This window comes from Halichoeres trimaculatus, unplaced genomic scaffold (genome assembly GCF_033239565.1).
Source record: "Halichoeres trimaculatus isolate MK-OKI-2021-1 unplaced genomic scaffold, fHalTri1.1 fHalTri1_scaffold_15, whole genome shotgun sequence".
NCBI lineage: Eukaryota > Metazoa > Chordata > Actinopteri > Labriformes > Labridae > Halichoeres > Halichoeres trimaculatus.
In genome coordinates, this window is record NW_027437193.1 from 29,055,193 (window position 1) to 29,075,883 (window position 20,691).

The following is a 20,691-nucleotide window of genomic DNA, read 5'->3' on the forward strand; positions in this document are numbered from 1 at the left end:
AAATCTGATATCACTGGAGTTCAACAATCACAATCTCCCCACTTTTAAGAGCATCAATCATTTGGCTTGATTGCTTACAGGCCATCGCTTCTCATTTCTGCTTAACTGATACTGTTCTCGAGGTCTAGTAAACACCACTTCAACATGATGATAAGAAAGAGCTCACCCTTCGCTCGAGAGCTTTTCCTAAGCATGGCTTTTCTCCAGGGCAAATTGCTTAAGAAAAGGGGTCCATCCAAGTTGTTATATGAGGCGTATCGATGCGAGAGCGGTATCTAGGAATCTTCTTTCACCGCTGACTGAGCATAATCAAACAGGGACTGTGCTCAGGGACAGGAGTGTTTAGAAGCCTGGAAATTTCTTAGTCTTTACCCTCATTAATTCAGTACAAGAAACGCTTTTCTTGGAATTTGTAACAAAAATCAGAACCATATTAGTTCAGCTCTTTCAAAAACAACACTGTATTTACTTTCGTCTTTTTTTATCTCAAAAGTTTTGTGGATGTAAAAAAGGAAAAAAAGTTTGGTATTGAGTTCAGTAAACTAGAAATTTATGACTTTGGTACCTCACAACTCCAGGCACCTGAACAAATAAAAAAAGCAGAGGTTTGGAAAAAAAACCCTTACAGTTTCAGAATGAAAAAGAAAAGTCTGGGGTTTGACGTTCGAAATAAAATCACATCTGCTGAGGAGGATATATTTCATCAAAAATGTGGACACAGTCTTAGTGGCATCACTCGCTAATGAAGCATGATGAAGTCTGCTGAGCAGAGAAGTGGAGTTAAGGCCACGGCTAAAACCCGCCTACCTGTCACTCAAATCAGCCGTTTCCCTAATTAAACCTAATTAACCATAACTCTGTCTCATTATCATCAAAACTGATGAGTTATAAAAATATCATCTCTAATACAGTTGCAGTCGCCACACCAAAGGTTGGAGCTGTATCAGTCTATCATTCGTTCATTTCATATCCGTTTTAAAATCCCAAATCAGAAAACAAAGAACGACTTGTTTAGAGCTGAAACGATTCCTTGAATGATTCGAGGTACTCGATTACAAAAAATACTCGAGTAATTTTCTCCGCCTCGAGGAATCATTTAATTTTAAAAAAGATCAAAGAGTGGTATTTCAAATAGAGCTGAGGCCATATTAAGAGAGTTATCAGACCTCTCAATACAATAGCAACTAGCAACAAAGCTAGCTTCTTTTCTGGAGTTTGGAGACTAATGGGTCATTCTATGAAACGGGTGCCATTTGGGTCCACAACATTTGATGAGATGTACAAGGCACAAAAAATGTGTCAAAGTGTGTTTACAAATTTTGGAGCAACCAAAGCAAGTGCTCTTATTGACATGCTGTATCAGAAAATTCTATTTCTTAAAGAGAAAAATTTGAATTTGAAAATAACTGCTCTTTCACTAAACAAAAATGTATTTTATCCGATTACTCTATTAATCGATGGGATTTTCAGTAGAATACTCAAATACTAAAATATTTGATAGCTGCAGCCCTAGACTTGTTATTTCATTTCTTGTTTTCAAATCAAAAATATGAAAACAAATAACGGACTTGATTTTGCTTTGAAATTAAAAACAGAATATGAGAGAATGGAATTATCATGGGTTTTTTTGTTCTATTCGTTTTTGGTTTGTATCATTTTCAATGTGTTGTGACCCGGAAGGTGTAGAAATTTTTTCTCAGGGAGGCCAGTCTTTAACCACGCGGATCTTGAAACCTGTTCACAGAGATAGACAAGGCGATATACAGTGAGTGGCATATAAATAGACCACTATGGCCGCACTAGAACAATACACCGATGTTATTAAGCAGCTGTTCGAAGCTGGTAAGACCCACACAGACATTTCAGAGACGTTGCAGGACATGGGTGTCTGGAGAAGCTCTGCAATGAGTGTCAGTCGTTTCTGCATCCGGAAACGTCATGTCTCCTTAGTGTGACACGCTTCCCCTCTCTAAAAAGCATGTACACGTTCGTCATCCTTGACAAAAACGTTAACCAGTAATAACTTTCGCTATCGTGCTGGTCGATTGACCCATCAATGGAACCATCTGGTAGAGACTGACTGACCTTCCAGAGAAAAAAAAAGTCAACAACTCCCGGGTCGCAATGCATCCAAAATGATACATATAGGACAAAAATCCCATGATAATTCCATTTTCTTGTATTCTAATTTTAATTTCAAAACAAACTCAAAATATCGAAAAATAGGCCATTATTTATTTTCTGATTTTTGATTTGAAAACGAGAAATGAAACAAGTCGTTATCCATTTTCCGATTTTGGATTCTAAAAACAGATATGGAATGAAAGAATGACACACTGATAGAGCTGAGGATTTATTTACTCATTTCTGTCTGATCAATCTAACAATACTGTCCTTTATAAATCTTACACTTTATGACCACAAATAAAAAAGACAGAGGTAAAGAATGAGGGAATGTCTCTTTAAAAGAAAAAAAAACTTAGAATTGAATTGAAAATAAAATAAAATCAATTCAGCCGCACACTCCTTTCAAACAGTTTCTTTTTTTCAAACCATGCTGAGGCTTTATTTGCATTTGCCTCTGTGTTTGATCCGTCAAGTTCCCTGGATCTAAAAATGAAGTTTAATATTGAGTTCGGAAGCGCATTCGCTACACATTGTGTGCCAAGGGAGTTTTATCTGGTAAATTGTGCTGCAGCACTGAAAAGGATTTAAAAAGTGCTGCGAGGACATCATTCCCAGAGTTTGGATGCAGTCGTGCCTCATTGTCCGTCCCCAGACTGACTCACGGGTGATGTACTGGCCACGTGACCTTGAGTCAGGCCGAGCCAATAATACATTGGGTTGATCAGGTCCCAGGTCACGGCAGAAAATATCCTTCTGCAAATGTCAGAGATGATCAGAGATGAACATTCAGGTGGCTCATAAACTGGAGGTATAAATTAAAGCTTGCATATTTTACTGAGGTGGTTAATATGTCAGACTGGAGCGGACGGCTGGTTATTTATGTGAGAAAGTGAAGAGGAAGGGACACAGAGAGACAGTGTCAAAGCCAAATCTCCTTTCCTCTTTCCTCTCTGTCTCTCCTTTTCTCTTCCAGTCCTCTATCTGTCTCCTCCCTGGCCTTAAGCGTCTGTCTCACTCCCTTATTTTCACTCTAACTGAGAATACATTGACCCCAGACTTAAGGAAGCTCCACATCATTGATTAAAACAAGAGGGATTGCTGGTGTCATGACAAGACAGATTTGCTCTTTAAAGCATTATGGATTACAGACATTTTAGAAGAAAAGGGGATTTCTGAGGCACCGGGGCTGCCGTTAATTCTGCCAAATGATTTATTCAGTACGGTCAATCAATCCATTAGGAAGTGTCCGGCTACTTCTGCGTCCTCTGGATTTTCTGATGTATGGTGTGATGACATGAGCTAACACTTTCATCATATTACATATTACCCACCCTCGGAGCTTATTATCTCTCTGATAAGTGCAATCACTGGGTAAGATCTGCTGGTTTTTGGATATCCTGTTCTTAAAAAATGGAGCTTATAAAACAAACTACTCCTCTCAAGACATGATGCTCTTTCTGTAGCATCAAAAAATAAAGCAGCTTCTACTCCTGGATTACCAAAATGAGTGACCTTTAAATGAACGCTGCAGAAAGTATTCTTATAGCATCCAGGCTGTACTAACAGACAAACATTGCTGTCTTCACATGAAGGGGGTTATCTGCTGTCACGGTTGTGTAGCAGTCTGTGGAGAATGAATTGGACGACATAGAAAAGGTGAGTGACGCAGAGTCTCGAGGGTCTGTTTGAGGAAAGGAAATGTTATCAGATTGGGAGGAACTGCAGCAGGATTATGGGAAGAATCACTGAGGACAAATTGTGACATACAATGAGCACATCCGTGCAAATTTCTTGCTTGTAAAAGTCTGTGATTTACTTTAAATACCGGTTTTCTTCACTTGTCTTTGACAAATCTTTCTTCAAAGAGGTATGATTTTCAAAACTGAGATAATCTGTGCAAAGTGGTTGTGTAAGCATACACGCTCAGTCTGCTGTCTTGTCCATGCATGTACCACACTGTAACTGTAGAACCTGAAAATGCAGTAAACTCTATGTGTGTGTGTGAGTGTGTGAGTGTGTGTGTTCATGTATGCGAAAGCAAATTCCAGGAAAGGCACACATGTAATCATCTGGGCTGGAGAGGGGCTCATGACCGTCTGACAGCAGACCATGAATGACACAGTGAGCAACATGCTGCAGAGCATGGTCAAGTGACTGGTTGCTGATTTATAAGAAAGAACTCCACTCAAACACCAAGCGGCTGACATAAAAAAAAGAGAGATGAAAGATCAGGGAGTGTCTTCAGGAGGAGCAGCCCAGTTAGGAGAAGTGAGAGGTGCTGATCCTGCATCTGTGTTCCCAAAAATGTCAAGTGTAGGAGAACTTTCAAACAAGTTTCTTTGATTTTTGATCATAGATCAAAAAAGCAGACTGTCTCTGACATGTCTGTACTACTTTGTTAAAATCTTTTCAAAGCTGGGTTTCATCCCGAGAGATAGCCCCGAGCTACAGCTCCTCACCCGCACCATGGGACATGAAATAAGTGTGACAACAGGTTTAGAAGGTACAAAGATAGAAACTGGGTTCGCTCCCCCTCGCAACCAAAACAAACTACAAACACGCTTCATTTTAAGCTTGTGGTTAAGAAGACTTATTTTTAAGTCAGCGTCCTGCAGCAGTATGTGCAAACTGCAGTGCAGACACATCAACCATCCGTTTCAGGATCACACAGGATATGTCAGATCTACACACCGGCAGAATAAATGGTGCTCCTGCAGGTGCAACTTTGGACCCAAAATAGATTCACATTCCTAGGGGGGACTCACAGAGGGATTATGGTTCTCAGTGGCAATGAGTTCATAGCAACTGTGAGATACTTTACAGTGTGCTGAACATTTTATGTCTTAAACAATTACTGCAGAGAAGAGTTTCAGATGATCCCAGAGTTCAGGGGCTGACATAAGATATTTGCAGAAGGAATAGCACACATGTCAGGAGACTTTTTGCAGATGTATTTTTTAGAACCTTACCTGATATTTCAGACTGAGGCACCCCTTCCAGAGTGAATCCTTTCCCGCTATAAAACTGCCTGATATCCGAACAACTCCTGGCTTTGCTGGTCCCTTTGTCCCCATAGGCTGGTGCCGTTAGAGAGCACACTGCCACCAGAGCCGCTATGATGAAGGAATCCATCCCGGCCGGCTGCTGTGTGTGAGTGTGTTGACTTGGTCAAGTGCAAATCCGAGTCCTAAAAAGAGCCAGAGACTCCCAGAGAGCAGCGGCGTGCCAATCACAGCTACTGAGCGCTGCTGTTGTGCGTAAAATATCCTTCACCTTCTTTTATCCCTGCTGCCCTTTGAGTGCGTCTGCGGAGCCCGTGGCTGCTCTCCGCGCGCTGCTGCACGGCTCAGGAGCGACTCTTCACAGCGCAGATGTCCCGTCTGTTCCCGCGACAGGACAGGACGGCAGCTTTGTTATTTCCCCCCAAGTAGTTGTATCTTCTCACGCTGCGCCCAGGATGCCTGCAGATCCCCCTGTTTCTCGTTTAGAGTGCCGGAGCTTGTCTTCACCTAAACTGGAAGAAGCAGGGGATAAATGAAAAGGATGAGGTTACGCGTTGACAGCTGAAATTATTTCAAGTGGCGTCAGAAAATAGCGCCGTACTGTGCTGACGCGGTGCAGTCAGGCTCGTCCGCCGCTCCTAACGGCCCGGGGAGATCTGAGGAGAGAAGTTCGCGCAGGCAGCTACTGCACCGCAGACCGTTTCCAGCCTTCTGAGCGATGCTGTGCCAGCGCTGCCACTCTGTGGAAAGAGGGGGGAGGCGGGAGAGGGGGCAGACAGACTGAGAGTGAGGAAGGCGAAGAGGGAGGGAGAGGCAGAGAGCGAGCTGTCCTGCCACTTCCTTTTTAATCTTTCTCATTCAGATGTTATTTTGAGACATTTTTCTGAATAAAATCACCACTTTTTACTCGGCGGGTTCATCTTCCCTGAGCATAACCAAAGTCGAAGTGTGCACGTGGTTTCAGCATCTCACATCGCTATGGTCTGACTCTAAGTGAAAGAATGCGCTTTACGAGTCCTGACAGCTTGATCCAGACCAGCCAGGTGTCACAGGTGAACTGTGGGCGTGCCTTAGACCCCCAGGTACCCACCCACAAATTGAGGTCAATGCTAAGTAAACCTCTCACTAACGCACTCTGCTCTGCTGTGTATCTCTATACACGCACCATGTCACTCCTCAAGGTGCAATTACGCACAAGTCAGTACCTGTAGGGTTACCTGTCACCTGTTTAATACCTGCATTGTCCTGGTTTTCTGGAGAAGTCCCCAGCTCAGACCCAGCATGACTGAGATCTTAAGAGGTCACGCCTGTGTTGTCATATAAATACAATTATTCAGTCTTTTTGTAGTTTTCTTCAACTGACCCTATGTTCCCCATTAGGAATGCTGTTTATTTCACTGGACTTGATGGTGTTTGTTGGTGAAAGCCATCAGATACATCTTCAGAAGTCTCTGAGGGGAATTTCTCTGTTTATAAAGCAGCTTTCAATTTATACATGCTTGGAATTTTTCCGTTTCTTCATACTTCTAATGGGATCACTGACTCTCATTTCCAAGCTCAAGGCTCAGGAAGCCTCTTTTCATGGCCAGTGGCAGTAATATGTCCATAACTAATGCTTGTTTGTCAGAGGAACAAGTTCACTCAGTTCAGGTTGTTTCCAGGCCAAGGCACTCTTCCTACTACATGGCTGTTTCACACACTCACTGAACCTCTGAAAACATCCTCAGATTTTGAGGATGGGGCTGGGGATGGCAGGTTTCTTCTTTTAGAGTTTACCTCGAACTTTTCTTTTGGCCTCTAAGTAATTTTTTGGGCAGGAAGTCAGAGTAAGTTGATTTGTGAACCCAGACTCAACCTGAGAAAGTGAGAGTGATAATGTGCATGCTGTGCAGCGAGCAACCTGTGCCATAATAAAGAATGCAATGAAGATGCTTTATACTTCTCTGCTGCCAGCTTGTTCTTTTCACATATTTATAGATAATGTGTAATTGCCAGTGTTGTGAAAATTACTTAAAAAAAAGTAATTACTTATAGTTACTCATTACTTTCTCCAAAAAGTAATTGAATTAGTAATGGAATTACTCCTTCATAAGTGTAACTAGTTACTAGGAAAAGTAAGTCTTGCGTTACTTTTTTGAAAAACCTTCAATTTTGCCAAAGAAGTCAATTTTGAACAGGTTTTGCTCTGCGACATAGTTTTCTCATGTCTGTTCTTGCCTTATACACCTATGACGTTGAAGTGGTGTCTGTTTACTTCCATCCTGAGAATGCCAGTTTTATCCTGACAGACCCAACGGACTCTTGCATGTTAAATTTGCAGCTCTCGTCCTGTCTCTGGCTGAGCAAGCCAGGGCCCTGTTTTACGAAGCAGGATTACTGCCTAGCGAGGTAGCTTTGAGGATAGATTCCGAATTCCCTGTTCAACGACAGGGATCACTCCTCAGCGAGGCGAGTCTCCATGGCAACATATGCTGAACGGTTAACCTGCTCCGGGGCAGGTTAAGTTCCAGATTGAACTTGCAGACTATAAAAACCCCGCCCACTGACCAATGAGCCCTCACGAAAAAATGGCTTTTCCGTTCTTAGAGGATCCCGTGGACATCGGAGCTCGCATTGTCCGAGGAGCACACAAGAGTTTTCAGGGACCGCACCGACCCACTCTCTTTTTCGGATGACCACCTTTACGAAAGGTACCAGTTTTCCAGGGAGGGGTTGGTAGTACATGACACTTTCTACAGGTAGTTAAAGGGAATGAAGAACTTTCATTGCCGTAATAAGATCTTCAGTGCCAACACTTCTGTTCCATGACAATATTTTATTGCCCGTCTTAAAATTGTGACAGGAATTCATGTAGGGCTCATGTGGGCTACATATCACAAAAAATGTAAACACGATAGGAATGAACAAATGAATAAATTCATCTAAGAAATAAATTAGGTATGTTGCATGTTACAGTAAAAGTGCATGGTGAACAGTGCTATTTCAGGATGATAGTGGCACAAAATATTTTATTTGCACTACACCACTACACTTACGCATTTAGACTGTCAGCAATTTTCTGCCAGCACTCCTTCCGTGCTTTAGCAGCGGCGACGGTGCTGCTTTTAACGTTAATTACATGTTTCACCTCGTCATACTTCCTCATGATCACCTCCTGCTCCTCCTGTGTGAAGTATGCGGTGCTTCTCTCTCCGGCCTGATCTGACGCTCCAGACTGCTCCATGTTCGCGATTGGTCAGATGCAGCAGGCTCCGCCTTATATGCGTGCACGCGCTCATCGCCTAGCTGGATCCACTTATGAGGTTGATAACCAGGGTCGTAAAACCATGTAGCAAGACCGCCGGCAACCGCGCTCAGTTCAGCGAGGTAGCTCCAAGGCTATCTCGCTAGGCTGAACTTGCTTCGTAGAACAGGGCCCAGGTCGGATAGACCTACCAACATGATTTGGGAGGGATTCTCCTGCTTTTTAACACTGTCTCCAGCTCCACTCCCGACTTGCAATTTCTCCCTGTTAACCCCTTATTTTAAGGTATTGTTCCGTCATCTCTAATGTTTTTATCAAGTCAAAACAAGTCGGCTATTCGTGCCTTACATACAAACCCTGTGTGATATTTGTTGCTGAAAAGTAGGGATGCACAATATATCGGTATTGGCGATGTTGGTCATTTTTTTTACATATCAGCTTCGGCCAATATGTTAAAGTGGGGCTGATATTTACTCATTAGCTGCTGGCCATTCTCAGAGTATCTTGAACGATCTTTTATGACCCAAACAATAATATTTTCTATGACTATGTAAAAACCAAAACTACCCAAGAAGAGTGGACTCTCTTCCTGTATGTCTCTCTTCCTGTTTTTGATCCAAAAAAACAGACAAAATGTACTTTGTTTTGATCATATTCATCTCAGGAGCTCCAGCCTTTGATCCTCTTCATGGTCGTCTTTTCTCACGATGGCGCCGCTCTTTCTCTCTGAACCACAGCGACACATCCTCAGTTGGAGCGTGAGCTGCCTGAACTTTTCTGACTTGCAGCGTCTCATTATGTCTCTGTCATCTCACATCTTCTCCTCATATCCATGCTGAGCTCTCCTCCAAAGAGCACACTGCTCTCACCCACAGGAGTCTACAAGCAGGATTTTGATTGACAAGCTCCATCAGACCCCACCTCCTCCTGCTGGAAAACATAATTTACTTCTATAGACACATCATCTGAGATTGTTTTTTTCTTTTTTTTACCAATACTGATATCGGTAAATATTGGTTATCAGCCATAAAAGCAAAATTAATATTTGATATCGCTATAGGCCAAAATTTTCATATCTAGTGCATCCCTACTGAAAAGTTTACTTTAGCATCAGCTCTTTAAGGACTTGTCAACATAAGTGTTCTTATATCTGCTTGCTTTTCCCCACATTTTATTTGCAGCTCCTCTCTTGTGCCTGGCTGAGTGAGTCAGGTCGAATACATGGTAACGTGCCTCATTTCACTGTCAGTAACAGTGTTAAAACCTTTGAAACAGTAATTAATTAGATTACCCATTACTGGAAAAATTAATGGCATTAGTTTTAACACTATTATTCCCAACACTGGTAATTTTTCAATCTTTCATGGCGCTGATACTTAAAAAAAATGTTACCATAGTGTTCGGGATATCTTGAAAAAAAGTACACTCCCGCAACAAAATCATCAAGCTTTGCCTTGAGACCCTGCCTCTTTATCTGACAGGGAGAGCTTACCACTATGAAGGGGAAACTTAGAGCAAACTTGAGTAACTTCAGGGGCCAACTCACCTGAAATTTGGGGAAAATTTCCAGTAGTCATAAAACTTTTGTCACATATATACTCCTGAAAATTTCATTAAGTATAAGTGGAAAAAACGGTTGTGAAGCAGCAAGAAAAAGGGTCTTACAATGGAAAGAACATGTCATAGTTTCTGGTAAATAAAGAAAACGTGGGTGTTTTATGTTTACCGTGACGTTAAAAACCCCATAACACAAGCGGCTGATGTGATTTGACTGTGCGGTTGTATACTGGGTAAGTTTGTTGGATGAGCAGGAACAAAAGACCGCACGCTCACTTAAAATAACGTCTGTTTAGTCATCAGAGTGTGTGAAATTAAATCAGACAGCGTTTGCTTGTGTCACTCCTGTGGGAGATGCTTTTTAGGGATTGTTTGCGGAAGAAGATGCCACCACACATTATCACAGTGGCACGTTGAAAAACTGCACTGCTGCCTGAAATAACAAGAGACAAACACCGAGTGGGGAGCAGCAGAGAGAGTCAGAGAGAAGAAGGAGAGAGCCACATGGCAAGAACAGTCATTTTCAGCCTCCGAATCATTCTATTTATGATGGCAGACATTGTTTATGAATACATCAGCAAATGTTACTCTATAATTAGTCGGTTCCTCATGAGTGGGTGAGTCCAAACAAAGGGGACTGCGGATCACATTTCACTAAGTGACAAATAGCTACACTCGTGCCATTATTGCAACTCTGAAATGAGATGGCACGAATTACACCTTTGCTTGAGGATGTCAAGAGTCTCACTCCTTCACATCCTGCGCAGCCAAATTTGGCCGGACATGATCACTCACGAAAGGTTGGGGAATCGTTTTTGTAGCGCTCTATAAATAATAAAGTTTGTAATTATGTTTATTAAAGCTGCCTCGCCTCTTGTTGCTGCAGGCAAAGTGAAGGCTAAGAACATGTGGCTGGAGGTTAATGAGTCTGGTGGCCTTAAGGAGTGTGTGTGATAATATGACTGTCGGTATTATATATGGGCTTGTGTAAGCATGACCTTTATACACGTGTGTCTGAGCACATTTCTTCTGTGTGTGTGTAACGCAAGTTTATGTGTCTGACTGCGTGCCACATGTGGCCACAGGTCAGCAGCGCTTTTTGAGAAACTGATTGCCCCTCCGCTGTCTGTCTGGTGAGGGGATCGCATAATTAACGCTCAGTAAAGCCACAGAGCAGCCACGTTTTCTTCAGGCTGCCTCCCATTGAAGTTTTATTGGCTCTGACCATGAAAGGCCTTCTAATGAGGAGCAGGATGCCGGGGGAAGTTTGGGAGACCGGGGCGATGAACAGAGAGGAGGGAGAGTGGTAGCAAAGAGAGGGGAGAGTTTGGGGTGAGTGAGCGAACAAACTAAGCAACTGTCAGAGTTTAGTGTAAACAGGCAGTAATTATGTGGGGAGTGTTTCAGGGCGTGATGAGATTTTCTAGTGAAAATTGCATTGCTTTTAGACAGAAATACTATAGATGTTCCACCACTAACACTCAGCTCCTGGGACATCTCTATAGAGTGCACTCTCCCTCCACATACATTTAGCTACAGTGACTCAATGAAGCCAAGAATAGCTCTGACAGAGCGACTGCTCTTCCCGTTCCTGCTTGGTCAGTGCAGCAGAGCTTTACATGTAGGGATGGGTAACTTTCACATTTGAAACAATACAGTACTAATGCCTGGTGCCTGGCAATCGGTATCGGTACTCAACGGTACAAGTTTCTGTTCTTTTGTGTGTTTATGTGGTAATAAATATGTATTTGTTTGATAATAACACTTTTTAATTCAATGTACCTATTCTCAATATATAAACTTACAATGTTGTGTTCATGTCTACCTGAACATGGTACCTTTTGATTTTATGCAAATGGGTACTTGTGGGTACCTTAAACAGTGCCTTATTCAGTACCTATCCTTACTGATGCCCTCAAATGATCATTTTCTCCCCTTTGTCCCAAATGTGACAAAATAAAACACGATCCCCACTGGTGCTTGACCAAATTTCAAATTCATGAATGACTGAATTCACATTTCACTCACCAGCCACTTCATTAGGCACACCTGTCCAACTGCTTGTTAACACAAATTTCAAATCAGCCAATCACATGGTAGCAACTCAGTGCATTTAGGCATGTAGATATGGTCAAGATGATCTGCTGCAGTTCAAACCGAGCATCAGAATGGGGAAGAAAGGTGATTAAAGAGACTTTGAACGTGGCATGGTTGTTGGTGCCAGACGAGCTGGTCTGAGTATTTCAGAAACTGCTGATCTACTGGGATTTTAACCCACAACCATCTCTAGGGTTTACAGAGAATGGTCCCAAAAAGAGTAAATATCCAGTGAGCTGCAGTTCTGTGGGACAATATGCCTTGTTGATGCCAGAGGTCAGAGGAGAAAGGCCAGACTGGTTGGAGCTGATAGAAAGGCAACAGTAACTCAAATAACCACTGGTTACAACCGAGATCTGCAGAAGAGCATCTCTGAACACACAACACGTCCAACCTTGAGGGAGATGGGCTACAGCAGCAGAAGACCACACCGGGTGACCCTCCTGTCAGCTAAGAACAGGAAACTGAGGCTACAATTCACACAGCAACACCAAAACTGGACAATAGAAGATTGGAAAAACGTTTCCTGGTCTGATGAGTCTGGATTTCTGCTCCACATTCAGATGGTAGGGTCAGAATTTGGCGTCAACAACATGAAAGCATGGATCCATCCTGCCTTGTATCAACGGTTCAGGCTGCTGCTGCTGGTGTAATGGTGTGGGGGATATTTTCTTGGCTCACTTTGGGCCCCTTAGTACCAACTGAGCATGGTTTAAAGTCCACAGCCTACCTGAGTATTGTTGCTGACCATGTCCATCCCTTTATGAGCACAGTGTACCCATCTTCTGATGGCTACTTCCAGCAGGATAACGCTCCATGTCATAAAGCTGGAATCATCTCAGACTGGTTTCTTCAACATGACAATGAGTTCCCTGTACTCAAATGTCCTCCACAGTCCCCAGATCTCAATCCAATAGATCACCTTTGGGATGTGGTGGAACGGGAGATTCTCATCATGGATGTTCAGTCGACAAATCTGCAGCAACTGTGTGATGCTATCATGTCAATATGGACCAAACTCTCTAAGGAATGTCTCCAGTGCCTTGTTGAATCTATGTCATGAAGGATTAAGGCAGTTCTGAAGGCAAAAGGGGGTCCAACCCGGTACTAGCAAGGTGTACCTAATAAAGCGGCCGGTGAGTGTATTTAGTCTAAACAACAAACACAACACAATTCAAACATACTGTCCTATTTTTTACAGTCCAATAATGATACAGTGAGCAGGACATCTTCAAATAGCCCCCTCTTGGGCTTGCCCTGAGAAGTGCAAAAGCTTACAGCACCTGGTATTCCCAGGCGGTCTCCCATCCAAGTACTAACCAGGCCCGACCCCGCTTAGCTTCCGAGATCGGACGAGATCGGGCGTGTTCAGGGTGGTATGGCCGTAAGCAAGAGAACCAGGAGCATACAGGCTATATGAACATAATGTTACAAGATACTTCCACTATGCGAGAGGTATGTGTAGGTTGAAGAAAAGGGAACAAATCTTCACACTGTGCACCTTCTCGATCACACTGTGCGCCTTCTCGATCAGTCTGGTACTGATGACTAGGGTTGGGTATCTTTCACATTTGAAACAGTACGGTATGGATGCTCCATACCTTGCAATTGTACTCAGTGGTACCAATTTTCACTTATTATGAGTGTTTATGTGGTAATAAATATTAATTTGTTTCAGATAAAATACCTTTTTTTCATTTAACATATCTGTTCTCAATGTGTAAACTTCCACTGCTGTGTGCTGCCGTGTTCATGTCCACCATAGAAAATCGCCTACTCTTCCACTTCCTCTTCCACAAGGATGCCTTTAGGTACCTAAACATGGTACCATTTGATTTTATGTGAAGTGGTACTTGATATTAAAATTTTGGGTCTTAATTTTGTCCTTGTAATCATACTTTAAGTGATTGCACCTGTTGGTTTTTCAGGTGTTTTGAGGAAGATGGCTACCATTTTGGAATCACCAACTCCAACTAAGGCCAGCCACACATGAGAAATAAAATCATGACACTACACAGAGACAGTTCAGAGCACTTTTTAACATGACTTTCTTTGATGCACTTAAACAATTCCATAAACGTGAGGCCTCACAGAAGCTCACACATGACTTCAGAGGATAAACATGCACAGAGGACAAACAACATTGACAGACAACCCCTTATTCTTTACTGCCAGTAATCTATCGAAGGCAGTCTGGTGTTTGCAGTTCCAAATTCATTTTTCATCACCAGAGACTGAAATTTGATCCTGTTTTTCTTTTTTAACTGTTCTTAGGAATAAAAAAATCATTGAACTACTGTATAGAGGATATCACTGAAACTACTACCACAGTCAATAAAGTCTATGGTTGAAGCCTTTACATATGAAGCATGTGAGGCTGAAAAAAAACAAGCATGAACTCGAGGTCCGGAAACTCACAAAATAAAGTTAATATTAAATGTACTCTTTTGGAATACTGACCTATTTCTCTTCCCAGGAAAGGAAAGGTCCACTGAGTAAATTCAAGTCTGCAAATGAAGAACAAACGAGCAGAATCATCAGCATGCCTGGTTGCTATGAAGTCCAGAACATACATAAATAATGCAATCTACCCATTTCTAGTGATCTGAACACTATTCCACAGTATTTGCAAAATATTCATAGCACAAACTTGCCAGGATTTTGCCTCCTGTAATGTGGCATTCTCTGATTAATTGCTGATTGCACAAATTAACTGCTGTCAAACCTCAACCCCCGGTGTTTTGTAATTTCCTCAGCAATCAGAATTATTGTTAAACCTGCTGCTGTTGTAAACAAGAGCCAACATAATATTTTTGTGCAAACGAGGCTGCCGTTATTGTGAAGTAGCTACAGGAGACGCTGAAAACAACATACTTGACCTACTTTGGGTTTTGGTCGGAGCAGGTAACTCTTTCAAGCAAGGGGGGAAGAAGATGCTAGTAACTATTTAAAGAGGGGTAATTATTCTCATTGTCAGCCTAAGTATTGTTATTCTTGCTTTGTCAGTAGCTTTAGAGCCTTTTTAGGACTCTTTTTTTTATTCAAACGTTCTGATATTTATATTTTACTTTCATAATGATACACCTGTATAGTTGCTGAAGTGAATGTCACAACATTTAACAAAATCTAAATCATAATAGTGCAAAATTATACTTGAATAAAGGAAGGTAACATAATAATACAATATATGGATTTTTACAGCACTTTAAAGCTCTCTAGGACCCTCCACTACTGTTGCCGTGCTACCAGGTTGTCATCATTGACTTAAGTATTGTTGCACTATTCAAAAAGACAAATTATAACAAATGTTTTGGACTTTAAATTTGACCCCTACATTTTGTAAAGGAACCAAAAAATAAATAATTTCAAAAAAAAAAAACAGGACAGGTGCGTTGGAGGTTAAGACATCTTGTAGAACAATTCCAAAGTTAACACCTGCACACCGTCCGACTTGTAAAAAGAATAAATATTTTTATTTTATAACACTTTGGTACTAAACCTTGGTTTGCTTGATGAAGGTCTAGTACCAAAATGTTTTAAAATAAAAACATATTTATTGTTTTTGCAAGTTGGACAGTGTGCAGTGTTTACTTTGGAAAAAATAAAATAAAAAACAGCAACAAAGAGTAGGTAAATTTTATCTTTATTGTGACAATTTTTTAACAGATCACCAACTGCTGACTCACAATGGTGCTAGGCGCCACCCTGTTGGCTATGGCTGCCTTTTGCAGCAGCTCTCTCTTCTTTGTCCGTTTCTTGTAATTTTTTTCGTCTCTTTTTCGTCATCTTTGTATTTGGAGTGGATCATCACTTTGTATGGCTCATTTGTTGGTCATGGACACCAAAATTTTTGTGTCTTCAGTGATACTTTTAGTACTTTTTCTCCTGTGTTTGTCTGGAGATCCTTCATGTAACCATGGCTGCATTGTTTACATGTCAACTCAGCTGTTAGCAGCCTGTAGCATGACAGTGCTAACTGGTGTAAGGCCTGATGTCTTCCCACAAGGTGAGGACGACATGCTGGTTCTCAGGTGTGAGCTAAGAGGTGACGACATGGACTTGTCCTTCCATCCACCGTTATTGGGAATGTAGTATCTATCTCCAATAAGATGGACGAGCTAGCCGTGCTAACCCAACAACAGAGGGAATACCAGAGGGCAGAGTAGCATCATACCATTCACAGACATGGCTAACAGAGCTAACACCAGACACCAACGCCACATTGGAAGAGCTTCACCAGGATCTAGGAGACAGGTGGAGGCTGGTTGAACTGGAGAATGATGGACAAGCTGCCATCATCTATTTTCTTATGGACCTTTTTGCACTTCTTATACACTTTCTTACTTTTGTTTTCTTGATTTCTGCTGTGACTTCAATTGTGTTGTAGTTGTTACAATGACAATAAATGAATGCTTGTTTTCTTTTACCTTTAGCTATGATAAATATAGCTCTAATGCTATCGTTATTGATTCATTAAGCTAAATAGAAGATGACAAAGTTTTCCGGTAAATAAAAAAATATGAGTACTATGAAGGATAATACAATGTGAAACCCCTAAAAAGCTTTTTTTCATAGATGAAGTTAAAAAAGATAATTGTATACTTACATTCACAATTTTTCTGTGTCTGTTGGAATAACTAAACTTTTTAACTTCCATTGTGGCTGTACTTGTAGCTTTTGCATTTATGTTTTTGCTCTTGCATTCGTGTTGTGTCTTTTGCAAATCGTCTGACACTCACTGGCCATCGTTGATCAAATCTCATTGAACTCATCTGAGACTCTCATCCTGGGATAACTTCAACAGACGTCTCATCAGAACTGAAACTTTTCCTACATTCAGTTTTGCCATCCAACACCTTAACCAACCACTATTGGTTAAAAAAAGTGCAACACCCCTTTAATTAAATTCCTGTGATTCTTATCACACTTGGTGGTGATCTCCTGTGTGTTTATCCCATCTGGAATTGTGATCATTTTTTAATTCCTTCTTAGACACAATGTTCATGTTCACATATTTAGACACTTTTATGGCATTCAGTGTTCAGCTTACATAACCAGAACAAAACGGTGCAAAAGAGGATTTTGTCGTTGTATTCTGATGCACAAGAACAGCCTGCTCCCACCAATCACACTCAAATATTTCATGGAGATATTAATGACAGAAAGAACAGGGTACGTTCAGATCTAATGGAAGACACCCACATACAGTTTCTTCCTACAGTTACTTAAGCCTGTGAACAGGACCCGCTGTGGGGCCTCGGCTGAGCTTCTATGTAAATATCAGTGTACTGTTTCAGCAGATGAAATCAGTCTTCAGAGAGATCATTATGTCCTCTCCCTAAAACCAGTCTCATCCTGGGCTCTTACAGATAGCATCGATTCTGCCTCTTTTCTGGGTTTTTATGTCACCATTAGCCTGAGTTCAGCACATTTGCTGGAGTGCTGGAGTGTGTGTGCATTACTCACCGAGTCTCAGCCCTCTTTTTTGTTCACTTTCTCTTTTCTTCACTTCATCTTGCTACTGTTCTTTCTCCCTTCCTTCATCCTTGCCTGTGAAAAAAAAAGAGTCATGCACAAAACTTAAATTTAGATTTGTTGTAACATTTCCCTTCTCTGGGTACCTGTCCCTTTGCCACTTTGCGATGCTTCATCATCCCTTGATCACATTTACCCAGGGTCTGTCTGTGCAAACACAGCCTCCACAAACACCAGATCTGCATATCTCCTCTTACAGAGCCTCCCCCAGCTGCCTCAGCCGGATGACAACAGGAAAAGGAAAGATTTTGATGGTAAGTGAAAAGGGTAGACTGATAGTATTGTCGAGAAAAATGAGAAATAGCGAAGAGAAACCGGGGGGAGGGGGGAGGTTACTCCGTGAGGAAGGAGAGAATGAGAGAGATGATGGATGACAGTAGATGGGATGACAGAGAAGTGAGTTTGAGGGGGAAAGTGTCAGACTGTAGATTTTCATACCGAGAAAACAAAACAGAGGAATGGCAAAGAAAGACAGAAATGATTCACAAAAAATCTGATGGTCATCTTGGTTCCAAACTTCAAATTCTTGTGATTTCTAAAGTACACAGGCACTGTTGTTGATAAGAAGCTCCCCCTGTGGAGTGTTGCGTTGTGCTTTTGTGTGTCTCTGTGGGCATACTGGCACTTTCTCTCTTCAGTAATCTGAGCACATCCCAGTTTTCCTCATGCATATCCAGAGAGGGAGACAAAAACTTTGACACACCTCACAATAAATTAAAATAAAACAAAACAACTGCTTTTGAATGTGTTGTGGAGAAGCTAGGACAACACTGTATAATGGTCACTAACTCTTGGATTTTATAAATATTTATTTCAAGTTTTTGTTTTGCTTTTGCAGACAGAAACGGTGAAAAGTGTAAGATACTGATTTTTTTTTTCTTCACTTCTTCCTCCCATGCTCTGAAAGACTGAACCGACCTAGCAGAGTGCATCTCCTTACACGCACCAACTTTCTCCAATTACCCTGTTCATTTGCCTGCATGCTGTTCTCATATGAATATTTCACCTCCACTATTTGTCACGTGTCCTGGAGGAAAAATGAAGTGCTCCCCTCGCCTGCCTCTTGCAGTGAGAACTCATAAATTCACAGGGCAAAAATGCAAGACTCAGATGACCTCTACGGCCAGTAATTGTTTCCTGGGTGTTAATATCCATATCATTATAACTCATGGTGAGTTCTTCCACTTTTGTATGACAATCCTTTACATAAAAACACAAAAGTTTGAAAGTAAAAAGTGGAATTTGAACCAACCTCGACTCTCTTCCTGGTTTTGTGTGGCTCTACAGACGATCTTCATCCAGCCTGGCATTGTCTCCCTCCACAAGGGTCTTGTGAGACAGCAGGAGGCCACGTCTCTGTGTGGTTCTCAGCCCCCTGTGAGGAGTCCTTCATTATTTTCCCACTGCCACTTCATAATATCCACACATTCTTTCAACATTCCTCTCTGCCCTCCCCTGTACAGAAGCATCTATCACATTACTCCTCACACACTCCCCCATATTTTTTTAATGAGCCAGCATAAAATCTCAAAAGCTGATTTGGTTTAAACTCAAGACACATAACTTTACGTGACTGCGTTTTCACTCTTTCATTGTCTTTCAATTTTGTTTTCTATTGATAACACCTAAAGTAAAAGGCCATTCAGCCTTAGTTCTGGCCTGGTTTTGTCTGCAGCCTTTTCCCTCACACCCTCTGATCAGAGCGAAGCTGCTAATAGGGTACAGCCATTTAGACGCATGGTTCTCTCAGCACTCCTTTCATACGGTGCAGTAAAGTAGATTGTAAAACAAATCTTGCCTATAAATCTGTCGGCTGGGAAACAGTCTGGCTTTCAAACAGAGTTGTAATCCTGTGCGTTCATCCCCATCGCTCAAAGTGGAATTATTGATGATTATTGATGTCAAAGACCCTCTTGGCAAAAGGATTAATTCCAGGTGGGGATGTAACAGGGGTGTGCAGAGCACATAACATCATGTCAAGGCTTGGCATGTAAACATTCACATTTCACAAGGTTCAAACGGAGAAAGGATAATTTTCTTTATCCTTTTCATTTTTCAGGAGATATCAGAATATAAAACAGACAGAAACTAGTATATGCACATTATTTGTAAATGCATGAGTATTTGATTTTATCATTTGACACCTGGGCAAGGTCTCCTACACACTAATGTATTCAAATGACAGTCTATTTCCTTTCAGACTCTTATCAGGCCGAATGAATTTCATTTTAATATTTGAATGAATTTGAAGATTGGAGTCAGTGTGCAGTCAGAACTTTTTCCCATGGGGAAATAAAAGTTAGATTGATTGGATTTTTCATTGCACATAATATTAGCATAAAGAAGCTCTGCATTTACAGTGGTACTGTAACATTACATGTAAAAGCAGCTAACTTGGGTACAGTTTCAGTTAACCAGTGCAGGTGTTGAATCATGTTTCAGTGTGTTACCTTAAAAACGTAGGAGTTTGGTTACGTATCAGGTGTTGCTGCTGATGTAAAACGACAGGTCAGAAGCTCTACGTCTTCACAGAGCGACAGATAACAGCGGCTTGTGAGACGGAGAATTATTTCCAGTAACTGCTTGGTAGTCACATTAATGTCTTATGCCCTTATTGTGTTGCTAAGGCGTGCTACAGGTTAGCAAGCAAGAGGAAACTTTAAATTATCGAGTGTACCTGAACGTCGCAGCGGAGCCTGGGCTGCTCACCGGAAGTGGCTTAGCTATGATTTAAGTTTCGACATAAAAATTCAGGTTTGGTAAAAATAAAAACACATAATGGACCTTTTGTCTGATGATAGATTATTCAATGGTTTGAAAAAGGGTAGTGATACAATTTTCTTTAATATGCAAATGTACTGATATAAATTTCTCATATGTCGACTTTTTGTTTACTATTTTTTTTTTCTGAGAAAAAAAAAACAATCGTAATTCTGAGATTAAAGTCAGAATTTAAAAAAACCCAACGTTTTTTTATATCTATTTTTCTCCGAGAAAAAAAATTCTAAATTTAATCTCAAAATTCTGTTTGTTTGTTTTTTTTTGTTTGTTTTTCCTTTTTGCAAAATTCTGAGATTGAAACCAGAAATTTTATAAAAATATAAGTCCAAACTTTTTCATACCTATTTT

At 41.3% G+C, this 20,691-nt stretch overlaps 1 protein-coding gene and 1 non-coding gene across 5 annotated transcripts in view; both read right to left on the bottom strand.

Annotated features, from left to right (window-relative positions):
• Window positions 1–20,208, bottom strand: part of gpc1b (glypican 1b) — a 135,324-nt gene extending 115,116 nt beyond the window's left edge. The window contains exons 1-6 of one of the 4 annotated variants that reach the window (XM_074688718.1): window positions 20,013–20,208; window positions 18,815–18,937; window positions 17,494–17,577; window positions 14,488–14,534; window positions 5,731–5,869; window positions 5,097–5,636 (exon numbers count right to left, since the gene is read on the bottom strand). In XM_074688718.1, coding sequence (XP_074544819.1) covers window positions 5,097–5,259 — 163 coding nt within the window. In that variant the 5' untranslated portion in view covers window positions 5,260–5,636; window positions 5,731–5,869; window positions 14,488–14,534; ... (1 more) ...; window positions 18,815–18,937; window positions 20,013–20,208. Of the gene's footprint in view, window positions 1–5,096; window positions 5,870–14,487; window positions 14,535–17,493; window positions 17,578–18,814; window positions 18,950–20,012 lie in introns of all 4 variants that reach the window. The other 3 variants (XM_074688715.1, XM_074688716.1, XM_074688717.1) reach the window with 3 other exon arrangements.
• Window positions 13,299–13,417, bottom strand: LOC141804947 (5S ribosomal RNA). The gene has a single exon (XR_012599668.1). It is a non-coding gene; the product is annotated as a 5S ribosomal RNA (ribosomal RNA).
• Window positions 20,209–20,691: the final 483 nt, after the last annotated feature.